We start from the raw sequence: 16,977 nt of genomic DNA on the forward strand, positions 1-16,977 counted from the left end.
GTCTTTGTCTTGAATGATTATCAACGTCTGACCTAATATGTAACAACGTACGGATTGAACACCCCTATTTTATATCAGGGCTGTGACGAGTACTGTAGTTGGCGTTAATAAGTCAAGCTGCGAACTAGAGTAGTGCCATTGAAGTGAGTCATCTTACGGCGTGACCTGAAGAATTAGCACTAAAGTTCGCTTACTCGCCAAAATCAGTTCAGCAAAGTCCAGAGCGGTACACTCATCGCTGCCGTGAGTCACAGCTGTAGGGACAGGACTAAACCTGCGAGAACACCGAGTTCACTGAAGTAGGTGCTTCACGGATTTTTTTTCCAATTTTTATCTTGTTCTTGTAGAACATCATAGTGTCTTTTAGGTACGAGTTTACAACGGGAATATCAATTTATTGGACTATAGGAGACATTTGAGAGCACCGGCTTCGCTAATAATAGAATGTTAATGTATCTGGATTAATGTGCCTACTATAGCCTACAGACCATTAAGAAGTATTCTTGATATTATGTGTAGATTAGGCATAAAGGAGTCGCTTTGATTGGAAGTGCTTATTTGCCACTGAAGACAATCTGATCGTGTGGGAACTCATTGTCAACCTTTTGAAATTTCCTCCTATTTCCCTGGATCATGTACCAGGATTACACAGGGACATACGACACATCATCCCGCGGAAGCAGCAGCTCACCGGCGCACCCAGACAGCAGCCCTATTCCTGTTTCCAACTACCAGGTACGTTACATCCTAGTTCTTGTATTTATGTATCTAATAGCCTAACTTCATACTTGCACATAGCCTACATTACACATACACTGCAAATCCTGTACTTACCAACCTGATAATTATTACAGTAGCCTACATTCAAGCGGCACCACAAAACAATTGCACATGTAAATAGGCATAGTCTTAAACTTATTATATCCCGAGAAGTGAATATCAGTTATTGGATGTTGCTTTTTTTACTTTGTTTTCTGATAGGAAAACTGCACACATGTTGCACCTGAATACAATTTACTTTGCATATTGTGACAAACTTAAAGTTTATTAATATAGCAAGATATGCTTGGGGCGCGCATCTTCGCTCAATGTTAAAAACATATCTTACGAATCCCTCTCGTGCTCGTAATGGAGTAATTTTCAAAGGAAAAATTTCCCTTCTGCAATCATATTGCTGCAAGAGTGCAGATGTTGGCTCTGATAACATTATATTTCCGTGGAATTAGACATCTTGACAGATAAGGAGAGTAATGGCGTGGGTGGCGTGCGTAATGTGAAATAACACGCGGGTGCGCACATAGTGGCCACAGGATGCCACATTTCCGGTACTGTATCATAGTTAATATACTTTATTAAACTTAAAATATGGTTTATGTACAGACTAGTTCTGTACCAGTCTTTTAATTTTTTTTGCAAAGAAGTCATTATTTTATGAATTACTTATACATTTGTGTGACTACATGATGAACAAAATGAAAGTAATAAAAATGCCCAAATGCATTATAAAGGTATTCTAGGTTTTATGCATTAAAATAATCTAAAAATGAAATTGAATTAAACTAATGCCAGGGTTCGCACAGGGTCAATAAAGCAAATTTTAATATCTTATAACTATCATGCTATCATTTACTGGTAAATTTGCTGTTTTACTAACATATAAAAATGAAATGCCACCTCCCATTCCAGCATGTGCTGTTTAATCAAGGGGAGTAAAGGCAAAAATTGTTTGGAGGGGAAAATTTGGGTCAACAGCAAAGCAAATGTTTCAGCAATAACACAAATACTGCTTTGTAAGAGAATAAAAGGCAATTTCAAAGTGCTAACCTTTCCTATGTGGTAGAAAATGTGGAAGCTTATAGTCTTTCACAATACTGATATTTTGAGAGAGAGAATAATCCTTAGTGAACATAAAAAGATTTAAGTAAAATGTTTGACTGTAACCTTTAGAGTTATGCTACAAATGACCTATACTTGCAATGAGTGGTGAGGTTATTTTATTTTAAACAACACAAAGTTTCCTGAAATTCATTCGCCTGTAAATGATTTGCGGTTAACATTCTCCATCACGTTGTCAGTTTACTGTTAAAATCCCACCAGGAATGTGTGAATGGACTGGAATTGGGTGGATGGAATGCGATGACATGGAAAGCTTGTTAATTTTCTCGGAAGACTGGACAAAGTAATTTTATAACATTATTCAGCATTTATTAAACCAAATCTTTATAAATATTTGTCTAACATTTTGTTAATAAGACTTAATACTTAATAGATTAATTCTCATGTGTTTTGAGTATGAATTTTATATAAACAGAGTTTAATGGTTGTTTGGTAATCTGTTATTATTATTATTATTATTATATTCATAATATAAATTCATATGGAAATTAGAAATGAAAAGCTGGAAATATTAACAGTACTAGCTATTTTAATTGAATAGTTAAACTTACAATTAGTTAAACTATAACACGTTTCCATTATGTAATATAATTGTATTCTGTAGGTATATAAAAAAAATGTTCAAAATTGAAAATGTTTCACAAATGAGTTTATAAACGGAGCTTGCTTTATAGACAAGCAAGTTCACACACTGAAAGGAAATACATTTAAGTCAAAACAATGGTAGCATTTTCAGTAGTATACCACCCTTTAAAACGGAAAATATTTTTATTATAGTTTTTATAAAAATGACAATTGTTTTTTCTTCTTTGACCATTTTTCTTATTTGCATAAGTAAACAAAGCTCTTCTCTGTTTTTACCATGATCTTTATTAAAGACATTGCCCTCTTTGAAAAAAAAATCTGTTAAAAATCCCACACAAGTGGTGATTCTGTTCTCCATTGCATCACAGAAGCTATTATCTGTTCCTGCTTGGCTTGTGTCCTGCTTGGCTTGTGTCAGGGTGGGTTGCGGGCTTTCCCATGATTCACAGTGTGTATCACCCTTTCGTTCTGGGGGTCAAGCAGTCAAGAGGGCACAGTATGAAAAAAGCAGTTGGAATGATTAATTAGTCTTCAAATGTGGAGATTTTTAAAATGACTAAAAGTGGGTGGCTAGGGGGACTACATTACCAAAAATAATAAATCATACTATGTTTAATATATGGTAAAAGTTAAAGCCTACTTTTCACCCTTTTTCCCTAAATGCCAATATTTGAACAGGTTGTTTGTTCTATCATTTTCTTTGGATTTGTGTTTATCCACACATCTTCCTTTTTTTTTACAGAAATACAGAGGAGACATGCCTGGCTCTAGCAGTGCCTTTATTCCAACCATTAATGCCATAACTACCAGTCAGGACCTGCAATGGATGGTTCAGCCCACTGTAATCACCTCTATGTCTAATCCATACTCGCGGCCTCATTCGTATGGTATGTCTGTGTCTAGTGGCCCAACCCTTTTTGGCAACACAGCCCTCACACGGCCCGGGGTCATCCGATCCATCGGCGACACCCGAGGACGACGCAAGAGAGATGAGCAGGTTAGTGTAGATGAAAACAACAACAGACCATTAAAATAAATGTATAGACCAAACAAACATGTTGTCAACATGTAAAAAAAAAAACTATAACTAATTTTTTTTACTGCTTGTCAGTTATTAAAGCTCACTTCTTATTTTGTATGCAGCTCACTCCTGAGGAAGAGGAAAAAAGAAGAGTTAGGCGAGAAAGAAACAAATTAGCTGCAGCTAAATGCCGGAACCGGAGAAGAGAACTAACTGAGATGTTGCAAGGGGTAAGTAGTTTGTACTTATTAAAAGAAGCATTCCCTTACTGTACGTGCACAATTAAACACTAATTTACAAAATGCCCACAATTGTCTCAGGGCTCTTTTTTGGAAGGTAAAAAAAGAGACATTCTAAAATGGCAGTGTTTACAGCAACAAAAGACCAGTTGTTTTCTGACAAACATGGGAATGCCCAATGAAGGCTGTAGTTGAGCTACTTAGATTTATAATGTCATCTGTTAGCAAGTCAGACCTGAAACATGAGGGAGGAATGTGCAGCGTGGAGTTGGGCTGAGGAAAACTTCTAATATTGTTCAAGGAGGAAACCACAGCTAACCATCAAATCCCACACACTGTTAACTTCCTTTTTCCCTTCTCCCAGCCCATTCGTTCATCACCAAATAAGGAACTTTATCTAATACAGTAATAACTTCCAAAGTATGCATTAACTGCTTCTTTCTTAGCAACTGCAGCGTTTGTTTTAATTTTGATTCCTACACAAATTTTTCGGTAAAGAATTCAGACCATTAAAGTTTGTCTTTGGTTGTCGCATCATGTTGTTATGTCAGTATTTTAACTTAAAGGGGACAGAGAATGAAAAAACATTTTTGCCTTGTCTTTGTTGAATAATGTAGTCTACCCGCATTCCCAAACATACAAAAAGTGCTGGATATGCTAAACATCTCAGTCTCATAGAAATTACTCTTTTAGAAATGTCAGCCAGAAAACGGCCCAATCTGAAAAACTGATGCTTATGACATCACAGGCATCTCACTGCCCCTCCACTTTAAAATAATTGGCTACATTTTTTGAGTGGCAGCAAAGTCAGCCAGTCAGTAATGTAGGGCCCTATAAAATCCGTTTTATTTTTTCCCAAATTCCGTTTTATTTTTTCCCAAATTCCGTTTTCTCCGTTTTAATTTTTGCAAATTCCGTTTTATCCGTTTTAATTTTTGGCAATTATATTTTTTACCCTTTACTTTTATTTTAGTCATAAAAAGAGTGTGCCTTTAATGTTAATGATTAAAATGTAAATGATTTGGGGGGAAAACTGGATAACAGGATTACTTAATGACTATAAAAGATGCATTTACACACGCACATACACACGCACGCGCGCACACACAACTCAATTCAATGCATTGTTTTTTAGTGTTGTTGCAGGAGGCTACAACAAGGTGTCAACGCAGTGGTGCCTTCAAAAGTGCCTTAAACACATCAATCCAGCGGAACGCGATCCATATTTTATACACAATCGCTTGAAATGCATATAACTTTACAAACATACACAGGATAGTGATCTGACTTAGGACAGCATGAGCACGCAGCTCTTTGCACGTGCGAGCGAAAGAGAGACAGAGAGCGGCGCCATGATGCAGATGATTATATTTTAAATGCGAGGGATAGTTAGTTTGCCTCAGCTCACTTGAAATGCATAAAACTGAACAAATACATGAGGATTTGTGTTCGCACTTCGGACAGATGCGTGAGCGCATGACGTGAGAGGTACAGTGAGACAGACATGGATGAGAGAGTGCATGTATCTTTGCGCTCACCGTGAACAGAGTGTTGACTAAACTTCCAAAATAACAGTTGTCCGGTCACATAAAAGTCATGTTAGACCTGCTCGGAACTAAGTGCTTAGCATCGAATTTCTTATTTTTTTCGCTGACGAAAGCAGAGTCGTGGAGAGCCGCTTCGCCATGGTTTCAATGTTTTGGAGGAGGTCTGAAACGACGGGAGGGGGCGTGTCGCCCAGATTTACTTCCCCCGGTCTGCATTTCCCCCAGACATACGTTCGTCTCCCACACAAAAACATAATTTTATCCAAAATATGTAAAATTCCGCAAAATTCCGCGTTAATACTAGATTCCGTGTTAATTAGCCAATTCCGCGATTCCGTCCGCGATTCCGTGATCGCGGAAATTATAGGGCCCTAGTAATGAGATTGCAAGTTAAGCCAGTACGGGGAGCCAAATAGGTGCAAAACCACTTGTTTAAAATCCCCCACCCTAGAGCTATCTAAGATAGGTTTTTAGGAAGCTTCTAAGGCATTAGAGACCCAAACACATTTTTTTTGTCTACATATCACAGAACAAGGATAAATACCCCGTTCAATCAGTCTATGTCACCTTTAAGGCCTTTTACTTAACTTATAATTTAATTTCACAATATAAATCAGTTGTTTAAAAATATTTAACAATAACACAGATTTTACTGACCTGATCACCCAATAGCGCTGAACTTACTGCTTGAGTTAAAATATTACTGCTACAGATGCACTAGTAACAGTTGTGGACAGTAACGAAGTAGATGTAATTCTTTACTGTACTTAAGTACTTTTTTTGCGTATCTGTACTTTACTCAAGTACTTTTATTTTGGGATACTTTTACTTTAATACATTTAAAGTCAAAAATCTTACTTTTTACTTTACTAGGCAAGGCAAGGCAAGTTTATTTGTATAGCACATTTCATACACAGAGGTCATTCAAAGTGCTTTACATACAGTAAAAATGAGAAAATAATATATTAAAGAGTAAATGTAAAAATAATAGATACACGATAAAATCACAATAAAAACAAAGATACTACATTTTAAAAATCGGTTGTTCCTTTTTTATTTATCAGTGGATAAAAACTTAACTGGGCAAACTAAGATGCACACGTGACGCGTCAAACCACCAATCAGGCTACAGCACGCGCTTCGTTTTGAACTTGTTTTGGTTGCCCCGGCAACGTTATATTTTAGCGTGAATACACGGTTCATGTAAGAGACACGTCAGTACAGCAGCCAGCGTATCGTTTGGAGAGTGAAACTGCATTCATAAACAATGGAGAAAATAACTGACTCACCACAACACCCATGGACTTACTTACGCAAATTTTTTAAGTAGTTGAAAAGAAGAATGAGTCCTTGTGTCTTCTCTGCCTGCCTCGAGACTGTGCTATTTTATTTTACAAGAATTCTCCTTCAAATCTAAGGAAACACGTAGAGGTAAGCCAATTTTATTCTGCTTATATTTTTTAAATTAGCAATCTTAACAGTAACTTGCATTCCAAAATATATAAATACATTTATTTATGTATTACAATATACATATGACATGCTTAAGCACATAAAAATGTTTCTTAAATTATATTGGCTTATTTTATTTGTCAAAGTAAGCAAAACTAATTTCTAGATATGTAGTTAATGTTTTGAATCTTTTATTTTGCAGAGAAAGCATGGTAGCCACATTAAAAGGTATGTTGCCATAACAGCATCAAGGAAAAGAAAACTGGAAAGTGTGGATGCTCCTTCAACCTCTAGATAGTAAAAGAAAACTCCTGTGAACCTGTGCTTAGTTCAAGCTTGTATTACCCTTAAACTGTTAAACTATGTAACAAATAAATCTTGAAATGAGACTTACTGCTCTCAAATGCTGTTATTTCATTTGGTGCTAAAGGGAATCTTTTGGCTTTAAGGTTTTAGGCTGATGATCATTAATAGACATCAGTGTCTGATTCATTAATGTCCTTCTATTAATAGATTGGTGAGCCAAGCAAGTCTTTTCAATTAATAGATTGGTGAGCCAAGCAAGTCTTTTCAAGTAATTTGAGTTCAGCATGAGTTTTTTTGACAAAAATGCAAAGTACTTTTACTTAAGTAATATTTTACCTTGGGTATCTCTACTTTTACTTAAGTACATAATTTGGTGCGAGGTCATGGCATTTGGGTTCTGGCGCGAGGTCACGGCGTTGGGGTTCGCACGCTTACAAGGTTTGTGAACAGTAAACGCTACAGGCTAAAACACTCGAGATGACAGGATAAAGCGTGCAAAGAAAAGTAGTGTCTTGGACCATTTCTCCAAAATGAATGACACAAATGAAAGTTGCTTGCAACTTGTGTATGCAAAGCTTAAATACAGTAGTAGCACATCACCTATGATGTATCACTTGAAAACCCGACACCCGCAAGCCTCTTCGGGTGAGAAAGGTAGCCAAAGCCAACCTTCCTTGTCATCTATGCTAGCTGGTAGGAAATGTGACAAACAGTACTCAGAGATTATTACCCAAAAGATATGCAGAATGATTGAAAAGACATGCTGCCTCTTGACTTTGTAAGCAGTGAGGGCTTTCTGGAGATTATGCACTTCCTTGAATCCAACTACACAGTCCCGTCTCGACGGACCATAACCACAAGCATTGAAGAGCATTTTGTCAAGAAAAAAGATGACCTCAAAGTGCGCCTGTGTGGTGCCAGATGTGTAGCCATCATGACGGACCGCTGGACACACTAACCACAGAGAGTTATGTGTCACCTCCCACTGGATTGACAAGGTCTGGCAGGTTAAGTCAGCAGTACTCCTCACAAAAAGTTTGCCAGGCAGACACACCGCCGACAACCTGGCTGCAACACCAAACGAAGAGGTAGATGCCTGGGGTATGACAGGGAAAGTGGTTGCATGTGCCAAAACAACGGGAACAACATAGTGGCTGCCAACATTCCTGAAAAGGTGGACTGAGTATCAGTTGCATATTCCGCCCATATACCACAACTGGTGATCAATGACGCATTTAAGCCGTTTGTGTATAAAGTTATATCTGTAGCCGGCAAACTAGTTCCACTTTTCAATCACAGCACTGTAGCCTGCAAAGCACTCCAGGATAAACAAGAACAGATGCAGCTCCTCAAACACAAGCTCATTCAGTCCTGCAAAACTAGATGGAATTCGGTGTTCGACATGTTTGAGAGGCTTCTCGAACAGCGATGGGCAGTGACAGCCGTCTTGTCCGACCGCACCATCATAAGCTGCAGGATTCCAGAATTCTCAAGATCAAGGACGAATACTGGGCAATAATGTCTGATTTTAAACCTGTCCTGGAAACCCTCAAATCCGCAACCACTATCATGTCTTCTGAGAAGACCGTGTCGATCTCCCACAACTACACCATCACCTTCAGCATCATAATAAGCACATTGCCATCGCTATGGATGACAGGCCCCGGGTAGCAGAGTTCAAGGCCACGTTTCGACAGTCATTGAGTGAACGCATGGAGGTAGGTTATAATTTTGTCTTTAGGAGTATCGTTTTTCATTCATTCATCATACACTACACATAGTCACTACACACAGTCAGGTTCAGTGTTGGTCAAGTTACTTGGAAAAAGTAATTAGTTACTGATTAATTATAAATTAAATTAAATAAAAAAACTTTTTAAAAACTTGTTTTATTAGTTTTAATATTTTCGTTTTATTCACATTGCATCAAGCAAAATTTAATTAAATGCAACAGTTTCAGACTTGTAGAAAATTGCTGATCATTTAAACCTATTTTCTGCACAGCATATAAAATAAAAATATTTTTGTTAAATCTTTCATTTGAACAGTAAATAAAATACAGCAATAAAATAATTAAAATGAAAGTCTCTCCTGATTTGATTCCAAATTATTAACATTTACGTCTTTTAACAGTAAAGTGCAGAAGTTTTGCTTTGTAGAAACCTTTCTTTAAAGTGAATTTCGTTTTCTATAAATTGTATCTTCATTTTAATAAATGTTTCATCAACCAATTGCATGTATTTAATAACTAATGCGTGCTTTGAGCTAATACGTTACTGCCCATCACTGGTCAGGTTATAGGCCTATTGGGCGTTATATAGGCTACAATTCAATATATCAAGCGTTATGAATTAATTCATTATAGACATTAATTCAGCTATATTGTTCACCACAGGATGACTACAACGAACGCTTGGTTGCAATGCCAGTGATGATCGCCTCTGCCCTGAACCCTTGACATAAACATGAAATGCTTGAAAAAGACATGAAAAAGACAATTTATCAAGAAAAAAACAAAAGGCAGTGCTTGATAAACTCAAGGAACTCTGTGCTGACGTGGAGCATGCAGCTGTTGAGAAGGACATGGGTGAGGAAGAAGAGCCTGGTGCTGCAGGATGATGCTGCTGTGACAGCGGGTCCATCCAGTGGAGCCAGCCACAAGGAGAGTACAATGAGTCTGCTACTGGAAGATGATTACAGTACTGCCGATGCCACAGATCCACAGTTGGAAGTGGATACATATGTGAAAGATAGTCGCCCCTTACTAGAAAGCAATCCGCTTGATTGGTGGAGGGCAAACCAGACGCGCTTTCCCAGACTGGCAAGATTGGCGCAGCGCTACCTTTGCATCCCCGGGACTTCTGTTCCATCAGAAAGGGTTTTCTCCGCTGCAGGCCTTGTGGTTAATCGACTGCGTACCCACTTGGGGTAGACCCATATTTTCTGTTATGTAAGAGTGGTTGGGGCCTAACCCTAGACACCTAAGAAAAATAAGTTACGGTGTCTTTTATGCATTCATTAAAGATTTTCAGACAGTCTATTTGGTAGGCCACAGTATTCTCTATTTAACTTGTTTTTCGTTAATTTATTTTCCAAGAATAACTAATGGCCAAACCATTGTGTTATGTTTTAATAATTAGGCGGCCTAACACTTAAACCTGTCTGTGAGCTGTCTGTTTTTTTGTTTATTTAATGTTATTCTTAAGAATAGCTGTAGGCCGTGTTGGCCATTGTCTGTTATTGTTTAGGAGATGTTCCCCTTAACAGAAGTTGACACTTGTCTTTTTCAAAAATAAAAAATAATAATAAAAAAAAATCTGAAGGGGCCTGTTTTATCCATTGGTTTTATCGTGTATTAGGTAACATTCCGCATAAGATGGGCTTAGATTTGGAAATACATTACATCGACTTTCAGTGGTAGTCATCGTCTTTCTTTATTATGTGTATATATGCTAATTTGTCCTCTGATTACATAGAAGCTTCTCAACGCCGCGTTTGCGGGAATCATGTTTGAGTGGAAGAAGGGCAGCGCCAGGGCTGTGTGTGTGTGTGTGTGTGTGTGAGCGGGAGGCAGAGCGGCAGAGAGATGCGACAGAGTTGCGAAATTGCAGGCGTGGCTCGAAATGGCTGTTATTTCAAATAGCGTAGCATATTATAAACTAATCAGTTTCAACCGATTAATGAGGCTTGGTGGTCGGTCATGAAAATGTTTAGTTTTCGCCATCCCTAATTTTCACAGAACTTTTAACATTTTATCATTTTAGAGAAAATAGACAATATTCCATTGTCAGCAGTGTTCGAATTATGTCAAAGATTATGGGGGTCCCCTAGCAAAGCCCCACCCCCGGCAACCCCCTTGTCATTATAGGGTTGCCGTGATTTTACAAAGTAAAACATTTTTTTTGTTGGTCCTGGATCAAAGTTTATAAAAAATATATATTACCCTTAACTCAAACCCTAATCATTTACTCCCACAAATTAGTATGAAATAATAATTTAAGAAGAATTTTTTTTAAAAGCCCCCAATCCTAAATCGAACAATCTGTCGATTTCTCCAGAAAACAGCATGAGGCGCACTTAAGAGTTTTTTTCAGAGAGTGATTTATTTCAGATAGAAATCTTTTTGGATTAGTTAATTGCAAAATTAATAATGGACAGTAGCCTACCGCTTTGAGGCAGCGCACCACGATCATTTTAAATTCATGTAGTATTTTAATTTGAATAAAAACCAGGGGATCCCTCAAATGTATATTTTTGTATATAATGTATATAATTCTGATTATCAATAATCAGAATTAATAATACTGATTATCAGTGGTTTAAGGCATCCACTCACTACCCACCAATTAATTTATGCTATTTTTAAATACTTGACCCACCTGACCGGAAGGAATCCGTACATCTTTAGCTCCTAGACTTCTAAACATGCACGTTTGTCCTATGAAGGCAATTCACAGCTGTTCAGCCAGCGCTACAGACTGCTTGAATCAAAGAGTGCCAAAAAATTAATTCAGCGCTGCAGACCTGAATTGTGTGAAGGACATCAAATTAACGCAAGAATCACTTTGGGTAGTGTGGCGTCAAGTCAAACACATTACTTCAAACTGCTTTGCCCAACAGGCTTGGCCAGAGGTACGCCCCTGATCAGGTGTCTCTGTTTACAAATGAATGTCAACAGCTAAAGTCTGATTGGGGACCAATAACTCGAGTTGTTGGGAGGTGTGCCTTTTATAGTGTTGAAACTGCTATGAATGTTGAAATGAGGACAAGGTTTGGCAGTTAATGAAATGCACTAGGTATACATGCATCATCAATGTGTGTCTTCAATTAGAAGTAAAATAAGGCTTAGTTTATTATGGTTTATACCAAGATAATTTACTCTGTGGTTTCTTAACTAATTGCTTATGAGATGTAATTAAACAGCACATGCTTAATATTATTAATATTACTATTGCTCATTTTAAAAAGGAGAGGTGTGCTTTTACTTTTCTCAACAACTAGTGCTAAATGAAGCTTGGCAGATCTCATTATCTTACATTTTATGAAGAACTCAACAATATCTTAGGACCAGATAATCAAAGACTTTGACACTGCCTTTTTTTACTTGGGCTAGTTGGCAACCCCTAAGTACCCTACCGACTTTATGTAAACCTTCAGAACACCTTAGCAATGTCCTGCATGTTTCTTCTGTCCTGAATTTAAGCAATGCCTTGCTTTGATTGTCACATGACAATTGGTCTGCACAGCACCACACAAAATACCTCAAGAGCAATTCGAGAGGAGACTGCTCCACATCCTTTTGAATGGTCACATTGTATTTTTATTTCTTTTTCTTTTTTGCATGCATTTCTTTGATCAATTGTTAAATCCATTTTAAGCCATGTTGGGTAGTGTTTGGGCAGAACACACTGCTGGGTTAAAATTGACCCAATGCTGGGTTGTTTTAACCTAACTTCTGTGTTATAATAACCCATGGTTGCATAACAACACCCAAACATTGGGTCAGTTTTTAACCTATCATGGGGTAATTTGTCCAATATCTAACCATTATGGGTTAAAAAGAATCCAGCAATTTTTAGAGTGCAGTCATTATCATATCTGATTACAGGTCAGTGCAGACTTGTGGAAATTTAGACCTGGGTTGCTTGTACGGAAAAAACTAAAGTTTATGTTAAGTGGTCTCAGAGAGGACTGGAGAGGTATAACAGTTTTGCTGGTGGCACCAAGAAACACACCAGCTGTTTGATGGTGTGCTTTACATTTAGTCATTTAGCAGATGCTTTTATACACAGCAACTTACAAATGAGGAAAACAATGGAAGCAATAACATCAACAAAAAAGCAGCAGTGCATAACTGCTCTCAATCTTGTCTCTGCTAATCTAACGCAGTACACAAAGCAGAAATATATATATATATACATATATATATATATATATATATATATATATATATATATATATATATATATATATATATATATATATATATATATATATATATATATATATACAAAAATTCTTCAGTCGGTTTTTGAAGGTTGCTAACAACTCTGCTACTCTTGTGGAAAAAGGCAGATCATTCCACCAGTCGCGAACGCTCCAGGAGAACATGTATGATATATTTCTGACTGAAGATTGTTTGCATCAAGTTAGATTCAGTTATCTTCTAATCTTTATTCAGACCCTCTAAATCGAACACTCATTTGCATAAATAAGCACTTATGTTTCGCTGTGAAATGCTTTAACATTATAAATCAATTACAAGCAAAAATATTTTCTATGCAGAAGTGCTTTAAAATGTATGTTGTGAATATTTTATTAAACATTACCATTTTGTCTTTTTAATACAGGAAACAGAGAAGTTAGAAGAGGAGAAGGCAGACCTGCAGAAGGAAATAGAGACACTCCAGAAGGAAAAGGACAAGTTAGAATTTATGTTGGTTGCCCACAACCCAGTGTGCAAGCTGCCCCCTGAGGAACGACAGAAGAGCTCTCACAGCCAGCAGTGTGGACCCCTTCCTCTGACCCTGCGCTCCAACCTGGTTTCCCGGGGCCTAATGAAGACTCTGAACCCAGTGGTAGTGAAGCAGGAGCCTTTGGAGGAAGATGAAGAAGAGGAGGGGGGAAAAGCACAACATTCAGTCATCAAGCCTATCTGCCTGAGCAGTGGCATGTTTTGTTCTGATGGAGACAGCCTCAACACACCTGTGGTGGCTGCCTCCACACCGGTGTCCACCCCCAGCAATCCCAGCCTCATCTTCACTTACCCAAACATGCTGGAACCCGAGAGTCCCTCACCCTCGTCGGAGTCCTGCTCCAAAGCACACCGACGTAGCAGTAGCAGCGGTGATCAGTCTTCAGATTCCCTCAATTCTCCCACTTTGTTGGCGCTCTGAAGGAAGCTTTTAGGATCTCCATTACACTCTCAGCTGGGATTTGAAGCTCTATGAAGCTGAGAAACCTTGAAGGGCTAATTTGCTCATTATAATGTTTTGGTTGTTGTTTGTGATTTGTTGTTGTTTAGATGTATGCACAAATTTTAAACGCTATTTCAGCTCTGAATAGTGGTGAGGTTTCTCAATACAAATAGAAAGTGGGAGGAAAGCTTGCATCATTTAATCTTTAAGAGCATCTTGCAGTCAGTGCTTAATAAAGCTATTGGCCCCCAGTTTGGAAGCATGGCAGGTTACTATTATCTGCCAGCCATCTGATTTTAAACAGAGCAAAATTGTTTAAAAACGTAATTACTGATAGGTACTGAATCCAATATTGGACACTACGCTAGACAACTGCTGCTTTAAACTTTCGTACTTGTGATGTGTGAATTTTGTCTCATTGTATTTTGTCTCCTGCTGTTTATACTTTTTAGGATTCACTAGATGAGCCTAAATTCCAGATGGTAAAAGAATAACCTATAATAAAAGGCTGTTTTTTGTTGATATTTTGTACATGAGGCACAAGTGCTATCAAATTTTGCCAAATTTACATACCTTTTGATATGTTTAAAATAAAAAACACTCATTAGCATCAGTGAATCTACTGTCAGGGATTTTTGTCTTACAAGCCATACAAGCATTAATAGAAGCAATTGCACATAGAAATCAATAATTAAAACATAATATATGAGTATAAATAAGGGAAACTCCAGCCATATTAGGCTCTGCCTCTTACCCTGACATTGCAATACTGCTTTTGTATTGGTGCACACTGTGGTTAAAAACATTTAACTATGTTTAACTTTTATAATATATACTTTTATGTATTGACTGGTAGATGCCCTTTTTGCAGGGTACAGTTTGAACTGATACATATACCATGGGCACTTCTCCCTGAAACACTGGTTGGCTTTATAGCTGCACTTGGGAACAGATGCACTTTGTTAGCAACCTTATAATCAAATAAAATGCTATTACTTTAAAAAGTCAGATTACATTGAAAATTTGAAGCAATAGGTGAGTGTATGTGTTTTGGACACTGAAGAAAAATATTTTTGAATAAACTCTTGAAAAACATTCCTTGGAAAAGATACTGAACTTTAAAGAGAACTTGAGTTATTGTTTGTTGTCACTACAGTCAGTTAATGACTGAGCATCAACAAGAGTGTCGTCTTGTACTGGATGCAGCAAAAAAAAAAAAAAAAAAATGCTGCTTGACTGGTTTCTGTTTGTGGGACTTCTATATTGCTTATTTATTTCAGGAACTTTAGTTTAAGGGAAAGTTCACCCCAAAATGAAAATTCCTTATGTTGTTATAAACCTGTATGAGTATGTTTATTGTGTTGAACACAAAATCGCAACCCAGTCGATGGTCCCCATTCACTTCCATAGTAGGATTAACAAATACTATGGAATTCAATGGGTAATTTCAACTGTGTCCTCATCATCTATTATCAAAAAATATTTTTTTTTCTACAAAATGAACAAACTCATAAAGGAAAGATGACAGAATTTTTTTGGGTGGGGTTAACTATCCCTTTAAACTTGATTTAACACTTATCAAAAGTAAGAGATTTTATTTGTGAATTTAATACCAAAAAAGAGCAAATGTCTGAGGACAGTGTGTTATGTTGTCAGTCTTTAAACCCAGTGTAATTTAAGCAATCAATTTGTACAGTTTTCTGCATATGTACTTCTCTGTCTGTATTTTCTCTTTTAATATATTGCTTTAAATCTTAAAAGACAGAAAATAACCAACAAAAAACAGCAATATACAAAGCTTTGTTTGTTTAATTGGTCATTTAAATTGATTATGATATATGAAAATACCACTTTGGAAACCTTTTTATTATGTATTTTGCTTGTGGACAGTATTTGAATATGTTGGATTATCATTGTTACATTGTGGTGCTTTTGTATTTGCTTTTCATCAATGCTGTTAATTTATGATTTATTCAATTAACATGAAGATATAAGCATCTTAATATTGGATGGTATAGCTCTAAATCTGTAGACCACTTTGTTTAAGATTTGTTAAGCACCAATTGATGCTAATGAGAAATTTTAGGAACACACAAACACTTGCTTTGTAAAATGCATAAAAACATTACTTGATGAATGGATATCGGAGTTAAAACACGCTGAGTTAAAACACGCTGTAAAAAATATGCAGCATTGTTGTCAAATCAACATATATTTTTATGTTACTTTAACTTATAAAATCAAGTTGAAATAGTTTTAACAGCCAAAACCTAAAACCAAGTTGTTTTAACTTTATACTGCATTTTTTCACAGTGCATTAATAAAAAGAATCTAGGTATGTACAGTATGTGTGATTTAATTTGAGTGTAGTACATCAAATACAAATCTACTTGCTTCTTTCATCAGTGCTGATAAAACTGTGCTTCTGCTTTAGTTCTGACTATTAAGCCATTGCAAGCTGCACCTTATGGATTTGAATTCAAACATTGCCCAGCAAGTAACACTAAATTGAGAATGTGTCGATTTGCCTAACAAATGCATTTGTACATTTTACTTAAACCTAAAAATCACCATATACAACTATCATTTCAAACATTTATGTTAACATTAAGTTTTGGTTAAAGGTTTGGCATTAATTTTACTTATACATTATTATTAAATAAATATAATTTGCCTGAAGTTTTGGTAATAATCAAATCGACTTTGAAAGTCATTAATGGATGTTTTGCAGTTGTGTATTGAAATGTAGACCATATTCCTGTGTTTGTGTGGAAATCTATTATTTTTAAATAAATCTTTTTGAAAATGTGTACTCTGAGCACATTGTTTTTGAATATTATGAATAAGGTACAGTCATTATGAAATTAGAAATGTTCACACGTTTTGCTACAGATTGATAAACAGCATTTTATGAAATCTCATATAGATAATTTATTGTAGCATGTCAAAATAGGCACTTTATGGGTGTGAGCAAAATAAATAGTTTTTGTGTTCATCCATTTAAATCCAAAATA

At 36.6% G+C, this 16,977-nt stretch overlaps 1 protein-coding gene across 3 annotated transcripts; it reads left to right on the forward strand.

Moving 5' to 3' along the window:
* The first annotated feature begins 8 nt into the window (after nucleotides 1-8).
* Nucleotides 9-16,773, forward strand: LOC129418067 (fos-related antigen 2). Of its 3 annotated transcripts, none has more exons than XM_055172993.2 (5): nucleotides 9-299; nucleotides 520-735; nucleotides 3,224-3,478; nucleotides 3,625-3,732; nucleotides 13,397-16,773. In XM_055172993.2, the coding sequence occupies exons 2-5, from the start codon at nucleotides 634-636 to the stop codon at nucleotides 13,940-13,942; spliced, it is 1,011 nt and encodes a 336-aa protein (XP_055028968.1). In that variant the 5' UTR covers nucleotides 9-299; nucleotides 520-633; the 3' UTR covers nucleotides 13,943-16,773. The 3 variants fall into 3 exon arrangements, with proteins under 3 accessions (XP_055028968.1, XP_055028967.1, XP_055028969.1); XM_055172994.2 differs by having other exon boundaries at nucleotides 12-299; nucleotides 643-735; XM_055172992.2 differs by having other exon boundaries at nucleotides 9-735.
* The last annotated feature ends 204 nt before the right edge of the window (nucleotides 16,774-16,977 follow it).

This window comes from Misgurnus anguillicaudatus, unplaced genomic scaffold (assembly GCF_027580225.2).
Source record: "Misgurnus anguillicaudatus unplaced genomic scaffold, ASM2758022v2 HiC_scaffold_28, whole genome shotgun sequence".
NCBI lineage: Eukaryota > Metazoa > Chordata > Actinopteri > Cypriniformes > Cobitidae > Misgurnus > Misgurnus anguillicaudatus.

Bases quoted from the DNA above. Each gene is read 5' to 3' on its own strand.
- LOC129418067 (XM_055172992.2), top strand. From the start codon at position 634: ATGTACCAGGATTACACAGGGACATACGACACATCATCCCGCGGAAGC. The intron at 736-3,223 runs GTACGTTACATC...TTTTTTTTACAG, and splicing joins TTCCTGTTTCCAACTACCAG to AAATACAGAGGAGACATGCC. The intron at 3,479-3,624 runs GTTAGTGTAGAT...TTTTGTATGCAG, and splicing joins GACGCAAGAGAGATGAGCAG to CTCACTCCTGAGGAAGAGGA.